The sequence below is a fragment of the Monodon monoceros genome, unplaced genomic scaffold (genome assembly GCF_005190385.1).
Source record: "Monodon monoceros isolate NGI ecotype Baffin Bay Population unplaced genomic scaffold, NGI_Narwhal_1 Super_Scaffold_15, whole genome shotgun sequence".
NCBI lineage: Eukaryota > Metazoa > Chordata > Mammalia > Artiodactyla > Monodontidae > Monodon > Monodon monoceros.
The window spans coordinates 6,991,822-7,004,452 of NW_021703771.1; the positions used below are offsets into that span (position 1 = coordinate 6,991,822).

General features: G+C 40.4%; 1 protein-coding gene and 1 pseudogene across 4 annotated transcripts in view; both read left to right on the forward strand.

Annotated features, from left to right (window-relative positions):
* FAM135A (family with sequence similarity 135 member A) overlaps positions 1-12,631 on the forward strand; it is a 123,306-nt gene that overhangs the window by 104,534 nt on the left and 6,141 nt on the right. For all 4 annotated transcript variants that reach the window (XM_029224088.1, XM_029224085.1, XM_029224087.1 and 1 more), the window contains one exon: positions 11,144-11,257. In XM_029224088.1, coding sequence (XP_029079921.1) covers positions 11,144-11,257 — 114 coding nt within the window. The remainder of the gene's footprint in view (positions 1-11,143; positions 11,258-12,631) is intronic.
* Positions 11,345-12,464, forward strand: LOC114896163 (annotated as a pseudogene).

The following is a 12,631-nucleotide window of genomic DNA, read 5'->3' on the forward strand; positions in this document are numbered from 1 at the left end:
GCGCGTCCGGAGCCTGTGCTCCGCAACGGGAGAGGCCACAGCAGTGAGAGGCCCGCGTACTGCAAAAAATAATAATAATAATAATAAGTAAATAAATAAATAAACCTTTAACAAATCAATTATCAACATGTCTTTCTGGTGATTAAAAAACTATCAGTCGGCTGTTATTTCTTAATAGTGAAATAGACTCAGAACTAAGCAGTTGATAGCATGTTTTCATTTTTTTTACGTGATTGTATTTATTTTTTTGTGAGCTGCACAGCTACTTTGAAGTTATCCTAAAAATTTTGCCCTTTATAATTCATACCAGCTATAAGTTAAGTTTTTGAACTAGGCCTCTGCGTGTCCTAGCCTTCCTGTCCTTCTAGCTGCCCCCAACCCCAGTCCTCAGCCTTTGTTTTAAACTGCCACATTTTTTTTTTACTTTCCTATTGTAAGCATTTCCGGAAACTGTCAGAAACGAAACCATTAATAGTTATTCCTTCTTCAGATTCTCACCACTGGATGGATCTTGTTACTCATCTCTCATTAACCAGTTATTAAATGTATTCCCCATCTTGCATGTGTATTCTAAGCTTTTACTCCCGGAAGTCCCCAGCCGGTCCTTGGCCATTCATTCTCACGCTCTGTAAGTGACCTCGCCTGTGACCTTTCCTCTCTCCTGGACTCATCCTCGCACTCACAGATTCCCGGCACATTCTTTCCACTGTGTCCTTTGAGGTCTCCGCTTGAGGAGAAGAGACTGCCCTCATCTGTACCTTCCTCAAAGAATGTGATCGCCACTTCTGCTGAAAGTGGAGCCCTAACTGAAAGCCGCCTATTCCCCAGCCCGCCCCCGCCTGCCCACTCCCCCGGCTGTGGAGCAGAGGGTGGCACACTTTTTTGCTAAAGGGCTGGATAGTAAACATTTTGGCTTGTGGGCCGTAGGATCTCAGTTGTAACCACTCAACATACCACTGTAGCCCAAACACAGCTATAGACAACACATGAGCTAGTGAGTGTGGCTGCATTTCAAAAAAAACTTTATTTACCAAAAAAAAAAAAGGCAGCAGTCCAGACCACACAGGCCTGCCATAGAAGCAGCTGGATTTCTTGATTCCTCGGTTACTGAGGCCCGTCCTCTTGCTTTCCATCCCTCCCTTTTGAAGTGACTTCTCCACCGCCACGTGAAACTGCTTCCTTTGAGCCTCAGCCTTCTCGTCGTCTTCAGTATAATGCTCTCCTGCGCCCTCCTTGCATCTTCAGTGAGAACTTTGACAAGAGTTCATTGACAAATATTTATTACACAGTTGTGCTTAGGAAAAGATATATTTCTTTAATTGTACGATTTTCTTTTTTTTTTTAATTTATTTTATTTATTTTACTTTTGGCCGCATTGGATCTTCATTGCCGCCTGCAGGCTTTCTCTAGTTGTGCGAGCGGGGGCTACTCTTTGTTGCGGTGCGTGGGCTTCTCGTTGCAGTGGCTTCTCGTTGTGGAGCACGGGCTCTAGGCGCACAGGCTTCAGTAGTTGTGGCACGTGGGCTCAGTCGTTGTGGCTCGTGGGCTCTAGAGCGCAGGCTCAGTAGTTGCGGCGCACGGGCTTAGTTGCTCTGCGGCATGTGGGATCTTCCCGGACCAGGGCTCGAACCCATGTCCCCTGCATTGGCAGGCGGATTCTTAACCACTGCACCACCAGGGAAGCCCAGAAAAGATATTTTTCTTGAACCTTAATATACTTAATCCTGGCATCATTTTTGGTAATTTGATGAGCTGACCCTTTAGATGATTCACCAAGCATTACAGAGTCTTTCTCAACTCTGGTAACCTTCTATTCCACTCCACTGTGAACCCTTACCCATGGCTACACTCCACCCAGAAATTTCAACCAGTATTCCACTCTGTCACTGTAACAGCCTGTCGTTTCTCTCTCACTCCCTTATTCTCGCCTGCTTTCTAGACTCAGTTAAGATCCCTACTCCATCTTCCTAAGATGACCCTGTGCCTCAGGGTTTCATCCCCTTCCTGACCCGTCTCAGACTCTGAATTATCACTTTCATCATTCATACACTGTCACCCTTTGCTTTCTATCATAGCCAACTAGCAAACCTGTACTACCACTTCTTCACCTAGCCTGTTGAGCTCTGCCACAAAGGACACGCAGACGTGCACATCACTACTGCTCTAGATCTGTGGCTTCCCTGTCTGGTTATCTCTTAGTAGCTTTCTACTCATTCCCTTCAAAGTTTCTCACCTCTTTTCCTCAGACTTAAACTACCACTGCTGCCTGCACTTCCACAAATGGCTCTGTTTCCTGTTCTATCTGTGAAAGTCAAGGCCGTCAAGCAAGGACTTTCCTACTTCCTCCTGTTGGCCTGCAAGCATCAGCATACCTAGACCTGTGTGTGCAGCTGCCTACAGAGTATATTCACTTAGATGTCTCATGGGTGCCTCCTGTGCAGTGTGCTCAGACACCTCCTGTTCCCCTCAGATTGGCTTCTCTGCCTCTACCCAGGCAGAAACTTAGAAGTCGTTCTTGACTTCTCTTTCTCCCTTTCCCCCATCTGCTGAGTTACCGATCCCTGCGACATCCAGCCTGCTTGGCCCTGGTGGAGCCTCCCTTTCCTTCCTCTGTGACTGCCTTCGTCCAGCCTTCATCACCCTCACTTAGGTGATCGCTGTGGCCTCCAAACTGGTTACCCTGCCTCCTGTATGCCCCCCTTCTCCTCTGTCTCACTTCCTCATTGGATGAAATGATTTTCTAAAAATTAAATCAGACCGTATTGGTCCTGTTCAAAAATCCTCCAGAGTACCTTCTAGTTCTCAGGATGACGTGTAGAGTCCATGGCTTAGGGCATCAAATCCTGTATAATCTGGCTCCTGGTCCTTTCATGTGCTCTGTACCCTCCTCTTTGCAGATGGGCATCCTTTGCTGTAGTCACTTCTCACGTGTTTGTGCTTCCTCGCCTTCACCATGCTTCTTCTGCCACCATTCCTCCCCGTGCATTTGCCCATCTTTGTAGCACTGATTCTCTTCATCTTCTAAAATTACACTCCAGCACCACCTGCTCTCCGGAGCTTTTCTTGATGCCCTATCTGATTCGGTGTGCCTCTGCTGGCCGAGTACCAGCACATGCCTTCATATCCCAAATCTCATGTCTCAGGACTGACCACAGTAATGAATTCCACTCCTCATTTGCCTGCTACATATCTGTGCTTATATTTCAAACTAAATGTGTCTAAAATTGACAGTTTCTTCTTTTGCTGCCTCTTTTTTTGACCTTTTCTAAATGTTACTCTGTCCTCTAGATTACTTGGTTTGAAACACCTCAGTGTCATCCTCGATTGACCCCACTTCTTTTCTTTGCATACCACATCCCAAGATTGTTAACGTCATCTCTGAACTGCTGTAACATTTTATATGAACCTCTTTTATCATAGTCGTTATAGCTTGTCTCATGTCAGTCATTTTTATGTATCTCAGCCTTTTTTCCTTAAGTGGGATCTGTCATGACAACCCTTTCCCACCCACCCCCCACATACCCTCAGCATTCACAGTAGTTCTTCCTAGTAGGCGTTCGCTGTCAACCCACTGAATCAATGAGTGATCTTTTCAATATTATGTGCAGTATCCAAAAGCAGGTCAAATATTGTACGGTAAGCTGAAAATCAAACCCATGTATTTGGTGAAGGCTGAAGTAGCTTGAACTTGTAAACTTAAACCCTGGCCTTTTAAATCCACTTTTCATCTTCATTCCTCTCACCATGTCTTCCATCCTGCTCTTGAAACATTTGATACAAACACTAGACAGATTTAGTCATTGAATACAGCCCACTTCATTTGAGTCTTGTTTTAACCTTTTCAAGATTCTGCCTTAAATACTGCTGTCAATATGAGAAAGAGAATTGGGAATGGTTATTTCATGTGTCGCCGGTTATCAGAATCGGTGAAAGAAAAGTTCTTTTGTAGGTGGAGTTTTGTGATTTTGTTTCTAAGGGTAAAAAGTAACAACAGTAAGGTATTTACAGTACACAGAAATACATACTTGATTCACAAAACCACAAGATATTCCTACAAAATCAAATACATCACATAGTTCTCATGTGAGAAAAACTTACCCTGACTAGAACCATTACGTGTAGCTATGTGTATAGCATTGTGAGTAGCCATGGAGTTTGTACCGGTGCTGCTACTGTAAAAATTCTGTAATTCATGGCATTTCCCAACTGACTGAACAGATACTTGTATCACTAAGTTTATAATTATTAGTAGATATGAGTAGGTCTTTTGTACTAGAGTTATTTTTTAAGGATTAGTTAAAACTTTTCCTTACAGGTTATTAATTTATTATTTGCCTTTTAATGCATGGCAGGACTTTCATCTCCCCCGCCCCCCGGTTGTACCAGTGTAGCACTGTTTAAGAGACAAACTTTGAAGGCACACATAGATACTAGTTTTAGCTGAGACACTGACAAAGGTTACTTGATCTAAATATTAAGTAATTCTGTTTCTTCATTGGTAAAATGGGAATAATAGTATCTTCCTCACAAGACCATTAAAGGTTGAATGAGATAATTCATGTAAAATGATTATGGTCTGAATAGCACAAAACTCAGTAAATATTAGTTGGTAAAAATAGCTCTAAATGAAGAGGTGCCAGAACTAAAATAGTATTAGTATTATAGATTATAGAAATTTGCTGTCACATTAACATCATAAATCTATTTTAGGAGGGTTTTTTTTTAGCAGAACTGTCAATATTACTAGCTATAAAAATTGTTCAAATGACTTATTAAAGTTGTTTTTGTGTTTTAAGATTTCTACTTATAGCTAGAAATGAATTTATTAGTATACACCTGAATTGAATTAGTATTATTATGGAACATAGCATGAACGCATACTATGTTTTCTAATAATAACTAGTACATTAAATAATACTAAAATATAGAACTAAAGAATAGCCAACACACAAGGCACATACCGTATTCCAGGTGCCACCCAAGCATGTCATACACGTGGGTGTGTTTAACCTTATGAAGTAGGAGCCCCATTGCCCCACTTTGCGTGTGAGGACACAGATGCCCAGAGTGGCCAGACGCCGCCTCAGCCCAGAAGCTGGTACCACAGCCATCATGCGTGGTCAGACCAGGTCGTGTTAAGCCAGTGACGTATACTTTCAAGAACTTGAGATGGTTATCCTAATTGTAGTTTTAAATGTTAACAAATATTCATTAATTGATTTTAAAATTATAATACTGTCATGGGAGTTGGAACAGGTCTCTCTGAGCTGTTTTTTTCCTTTTTTTTTTTTATCATCTAAAGAATTATGAGAAATGAGTAGTCAGTTCCTAGGAAACTGCTACACCTGTATATATACATAAAATTCTTTATTCACAAAGTAGAAATATATGGGTTCACGTCAGAAACATAAATAAATAAAAGAGGAAAACATAGAGCAGTGTTTACTTAACCAATTTACGTAGCCAGTGTGCTATTCTCAGATATTTTTAAACAATCAAGAGCCCTAGAGATAACTGTTCTTTTATATTTTACTCTGCTAAAGCTATAAAGTCTTTGATGCCCTGATCCAATTATTGCTTCTGTTTCTTCTGAATGGCCAATTTCCTATTCTTTTGAGAACGCGTAAAATCACCTGTCTAAAGCAAAATCCAGCCTTCTACCCTCTTCCCTTGTTTATTTAAGCAAAGACTCCCCTGTGGGTCTTCATTTTGAAACAGTCTTTTTCTCTGCAACATATCATTGGTTAATAGCGTTCCTTAATCGAAAGCTATTCATTATTTTAAAATTAAGGAAGCATTTAAAAGCCTAAAGTAATTTGAGTGATTTCTAAAGCAATTAAGAAATGTTATCTTTCTGTAAAAATCAGGTATTTATTAAGTGTGAATTGCCTTTGTTGTTTTCTGAACACAATAGATATTGTAGAGGGCTACAGAAATGTTACGTTTAAAAGGAAATTATCTTTTTTGATTAAGGCATTACAATTATAAACAATGATTAAATTTTTAAAAATTTTTATTGCACTCTAGTTGATTTACAGTGTTGTGTTAGTTTCAGGTGTACACCAAAGTGAATCAGATGTACATATACATATATCCACTCTTTTTTTAGATTCTTTTCCCGCATAGGCCATTACAGAGTATTGAGTAGAGTTCCCTGTGCTATACAGTAGGTTCTTGTCAGTCATCTATTTTATATATAGTAGTGTGTATATGTCAATCCAATCTCCCAGTTTATCCCCCTGCTTCCCCCTTGGTTACCATAAGTTTTCTACATCTGACTCTATTTCTGTTTTGGAAATAAGTTCATTTGTACCTTTTTTTTTTTTTTTTTAGATTCCACATATAAGCAATATCATATGATAACAATGATTAAATTTTATAGCAGCTTTTAACTTAAAAACCTATAGCATCCAACAGATTGCTGATAGAATATATCAATAATTTACACAATGTAGTTGCAGCATGCTAGCATGTCCTCATTGAATATCAAGGGAAAGAAAGATGAAGGAACCTAGAGCAATGTGGAAGGTAAACAGTATACTGTATCTAGATGAGGTGACAGCAGTGCTGAGTAGTCAAGATTACGTAGAGAGAAGGCTCAGGGGCTCTCCTGTATTCCTTGGTGAGGGCTCAAAAAGAGCCAAAGAACAATCTACCCATTGTTGGAATTTCAAGAACAAAGTATCCTCATTTTAAGATCTTCCTAAAAACATCTGCTTAGAATCTCTTAACCAGCTGTTGAATTCTGACAAATAAAATATAACAATTAAAGAAGTCTCCTGCTGTGCTACTATGGTACAAGATAATCTTTTCTTCCAGCAGATTACAGAGGTGTTTAATAATAGGTATCACTTGATTTGTAATTAACATTTGTATTTTGTTTCTGAAAGTGTAGGAAAGCATCAGCAGCAGCTTACATTATTTTAGGAAGCAAATTCTTTCAAATGTATTTAAAATAAATGAGTAAAAATAAGAATAGTTCAATATTGAGTAGACTATGTCCATTTAGAAAGCACAGGGTTTCTCAGCCTCAGCACTTTGACATTCTGGGCTGGATATTCTGTGTTGTCAGGATCTGTCCTGTGCGTTGTAGAATATTTAGCAGCATCCCTGGCCTCTACCCGCTAAATGCCAGTAGAGCACACACCCATCAGCACCTCACATACCCCACCCCCTGCTTGTGAGAAACAGCGTTGTCTCCAGACACTGCTAAATGTTCCCTGGAGTGCAAAGCCACCAGTGCAGAACTCCTATTTTTGCCAGTTCCAGAAAGTAACCAGAGGTGAGTCAATATGAATTGCTTTAAAACTCATTAAATTTTTCAGAAAAAAAAAATGAGCAGCCAAAAATATCAGGAAGGGCTTCCCTGGTGGCGCAGTGGTTGAGAGTCCGCCTGCCAATGCAGGGGACACGGGTTCGTGCCCTGGTCTGGGAAGATCCCACATGCCACGGAGCGGCTGGGCCCGTGAGCTATGGCCGCTGGGCTTGCGCGTCCGGAGCCTGTGCTCCACAACGGGAGAGGCCACAACAGTGAGAGGCCCACGTACTGCAAAAAAAAAAAATATATATATATATATATATCAGGAAGACTGAGATAATGAAGGTGAAAGTTACCATTACAGTGTTCGTTCATACGTAAACCATGTAATTGTGCAGTCCAGAAAAATACTGAACATTTACTTTAATCTTTTTCTTAGCAATCCTGAAAAATAACTAAAATATTTAGAAACTTTTCCAGCTAAACTGTCCCATTCTATAGATGGGAAAATCGTGTTACTTTCCCAAGTTACAGGTAACTTTTCAACCGAGAATGAGTCACCTTGGGCTCAGTGAAGTGCTAACCCGAGGGCCAGTGGACGAGACCATCTCTGAGCAGGTAGAATCAGTGCAGGTGCAGAGAGGATGAACCTACAGTACAAGGCTCCCCCAAATACACACCTCAGACATTGTCATCAGCTGGACTTCAGCTCGGATGAAGTGCTGCCATGATTCCCACCAGCACTGCGCCTCAGGGGCTACCATGTTTCTCTTTGAGTTTCTGCCCTCTCTAGCCAGCACTGCTACACAGGAATGGAAACCAGAAGACTCAAAAAAGGGTCAGAGTCTGTTTGACTTGGTTCTTGGCCAATACAAAAAGCAAACCTTCCATACAGAAGCACAGTACTAGTAATAATACATTGTTGTTGAAAAAGTATTATTAAAATAATTACTAAGTTTAAAATGCATTTTTAAAGTACAGTGCTATCTTGGGAATCACGTTTAAAAATATGACAATATCTTGTATCTATGTCAGTGTCAGAATCTGTGATTGTATCTGTTTTATCATCACGGAATCTGAGAGTTAAAGGGTTTCTTGGACATCCCCTCCTCTCCCTTTGTTGGTTTGCATGCTTCGTCTCCACCGAGCTGCCTGAACCTGGGGAGACATGGGTACTCCTCTCCAGGGTCTTGGTCTAAAGCAGTGATTTTCAGCCTGAGTGCCATTTCTCTGTAGAAGCACAACAGAATCTCCGCGAATTATTTTGAAAAGTGTATTTAATTTTTAAGGTAATGGCTATTACTCTTATAATGTAAACTATAGAAATAGAGCAGTGCCGAGAAATGGGGGGGGGGGGCGGGGAGGTAATTGGAGGGGAGAATAAAGCCCAAGGACAGATTCATTGAGAGACTGATTTTTTTTTTAAGACGGGAAGTATAATGCTGTAATATTTTCCATCCTGATAAGAATGATCCATCCAGAAGAGAAAATTGTTGATGCGAGAGAAGGATGGGACAGCAACTAGAGGCATGCCCTTAAGCAGACAGGAAGAAGGAGTGGAACCTAGTGCACTAGTGTAAGGGCCGGCCTGAGGCAGGGGTGGGCAGAGCGAGAAGGTACAGATGCGGGAGGTGGGTTTTGTGTTAAGGTAGAGTCTGTGGAAGCCCCTTCCGACGCTTCCGTGTGCCCAGTGAGACAGGAAAGCCATAAGGTAAGAGGGGGACATAGAAGATGCTGGTGGTTTCCGGAGAAGTACAGAGGTGACCGTTACTGAGCAAGGCTGCCACCGGCTGTGCAGTGTCATTCCTGTCGATGTGATGGGAGTGATGCCCCCCGGAGATGTGCAGTGTGGTCGCCTTTATGGAGGACACACATACACACCTTTTAGATAAAAGAAGGAGCCAACTGTGCTGTTACATGGCTGGTTTCATGCAGTTCGGGATAAAATTTCATTTAACAGCATTATACTTAGAGATTCAGAAAGTACAGTACCTAAAATAACTGGGTTAGAAGTGAAGAAGTACCATACGACCGTGGCTTTCACATTTTTGGCTTGTTTACCCCTCAAAAGAATTTTGGAAAAGTTTGTATCCCCTTGTATAATTTTATGGTGACACCTAAAACTGTTTTCTGTAATTTTAAATAGTTGCAAAGGATGTATTTTCTGGCATATGAGATAGTATATTTTTACTATATTCAGCTGGAGTCACAGACTTAGCTCATTTAATTTATGGAAAATATGTGCCATAAAATCTAACTGGCACAGCCATTTCTTATTGTCAAACAGTCGGTAACATCAGACTTACTTTTTGGAAGAGGAAGTCTTCGTTCATATTTTGCTTGGTTCTCCCAGAGATTTTATACCGCAGGGCCATATACCATAAGAAGATCTGAAATAGATTGGAGAAATGTCTTTCTCTTGTAAAGTAGGAGAAGGAAAAGTCATTTGTAGAAAAGTGCTCGTATGAAGTTGGGATCTGGAAATCAATTTTCTTAAAGCTGTAAATGCCCATCTACACCACGGAGAGTCTTAAATTACCCCTGGGGGTAAGTGTATACCAGTTCACAGACCTCTGCTCTAGGACACACAGACGTTTCCCAAAGTAGCACCAATGAAGACTGTCATCAAGTGATGCCAAAAGGGGATGACTTTGTCTCGTGAAATGTGAAAATGAAGGGGAAAAAATCAAGTTCTTTCTAAAATATTTTAAACATGTTTGTTCAACTGAGTTAATTCCTGTTACAGACATTCTCCTATTTCACTTATATCTCTAGAATTTTATATATTCAAGTGGCCACAAAGTAGTATCTTCTCATTGGGAAAAGGAGGGGTACGTTATATTTGACACAGAGGGTATATACTGTTTCACCTGGCTATGTGTCAGTCTAAGCTCTTCCCATCATTAGGATCCTTAAGTTCCAGGGAAGACAGGGAGCTTCTACAAAGGCTTCCTATATTCTGGATTCACAGCAGTCCCCACAATTGGCCTGTCTCTAAGAGTCTGAATTTCAGTGCACATAAGAGTATCAAAGTTTTATTCTGGAACATTCCAGAACAAAATTCTCTGTACTGCACACGCAATTCTAATGTGTCACCATTATTGATTTGTATCTTATTTAATTATCATATAAAATTTTGATTTTGTATATACTAGTCTGAGCCAAATAGTACATTACTGTAATTAGAACATTATTGGTATTAAAGAGGTCAAGAATGTGGTTTCAGTACTTAAGTGAGTTATTTAGCAAAGTACCCCAAGGACAGAAGTCCTAAATTCACGTAGTTTACTGAAAAATTAAAAAAAAAAAAAATAGACCTGACAAAAGTCTGTTGGATGGTTCACAAAAATCGTTATTTTTATTGGAAAAAATCAAAGTGTTTATCCTCTTGACATCATGCTTAAATAAGGAGAAAATATAAGTAATATTAGGCAACAGTCAAATGAAAACCTAAAGTAAAAAGTCAGCTTTAAAGGATTTAAATAGGGTGTTTTGTTTGTTTTTATGGAAGAATATATGTTTCTTTGGGGAATAATCCTAAATATTGATGAATATCCTTTGGAAAGTAAAAGCGTCATGAAACACTTGTTATAGAATTTTAGCCAACCATATCCAGTCTCCCCCTAACCCCCAAGACCACAATCCTTGCTCTCACTCAGTGCAAACACACATTTCTCATATCAGCACATAAACTACATATAAGGAAGCTGGGGATTTTGGTAGAGAATGTATAGAAATTTGGAGAAAGAATTCATCAGTTATTTTAAAAGGCATAAACTTAGTACTACCAAGGAAATAAAGTTTATGGCCACTTAATATGATGCTAATAAGTTATTTCAAATCTAATTAATTATTGCACTGTAACTCAGTATTTTTTCTTCACAGGGCTTCACTATTTCAAAAATGTTGTACTAGTGGGCTCTCTGCAGGATCGCTATGTTCCTTATCATTCTGCCCGCATTGAAATGTGCAAGACAGCTTTAAAGGATAAACAGTCAGGTAACAAAGTATATTAGAAGTATTTCAAAGAGCTACGTCTACACATGAGTTTCTCCCAAAGTTTGCTTGCAGTTGTCTTCTCCCTTCTTTTTGTTGTCCTCTCTTTCCTTCGACTTCATTTTACACCCGCTGATAGTAACAGCTATCCTTCCTCCATTTTCCTTCCTTTCTTTTCTTTTGCTGTGTAAGATGTTTTGGCCAATGACACAGTAGTTGTTCTTTTGAAATCTTTTTTTCATCTAATTACCAATGCTTCTCCGTTTTATTGCCTCAAAAGTAATCCATGCTTTAATTTCCTCCGGATTATTGGGATTGGTGGTTGCAGTAATGGTCATGCTGCATGTTCGGCTGTACTTTACTTTTAGTGAAAGATGGCAGCGAGCGGACTCATCAAGAAATGAAAGAGGAATAGTACAATGTCTGACGCCACAAAAATACAAGTATCGTAAGAGATTACTAGTCATCAGTTCCCATATGTAATGCAAGGAAATGTAGACAACCAGGTTCCTGGGCAGGCTGTTCCGGCTGTCCCAGGGTATCGCACTTTCAGCCCACTGCAGATGCTGTGGTGGCAACAGATGTATACGCATCAGTATTACATGCAATATCAAGCTGCAGTTTCAGCTCAGGCCACATCAAATGCCAACGCAGACCAGCCTGCTACTTCACAGCCTCTAAATGTGGCACATGTTCCTGGAGAAGAACCCTCACCAGCTCCAAACCTAGTGACCCAAGAAAATCGACCCATGGATGAGAATGTTCAGATGAATGCACAGGGAGGTCCAGTGCTAAACGAAGAAGACTTCAGTCAAGACTGGCTACACTGGATGTACACGTTCTCACGAGCTGCCATTCTCCCTAGCATTGTGTACTTCTATTCCTCTTTTAGTCGGTTTATCATGGTAATGGGAGCCATGCTACTGGTTAACACCGAGCTGGATGGTTTCCTTTTAGGCAAGAAGGAGGTCAGCAACAGGCTCCCAACAATAATGCCGAAGTCAACAATGATGTGCAGAATGCAAACAATCTAGAACTTGAAGAAATGGAGCGTCTTATGGATGATGGGCTTGAAGATGAGAGTGGAGAAGATGTAGGTGAAGATGCCAGTGCAACTCAAAGGCCTGGATTAATGGCAACAGCTTGGTCTTTTATCACCACCTTCTTTACTTCACGAATACTAGAGGGGCCTCCCCAGGTTGCCAATTAGACCTGAAAAATGGTGCCGGCTGCAAAGGAGGGTCTGAATTTAGGAAAGTGTTTTAAATAACAGTGCAGTTTCAAAACATTGATTACTTTATTTTCATCATCATGTATAGAGGTGTTTTTTTTCCTTAAAGCTTCTCATGCATATGAATATTTTAAGCACAAATGGAC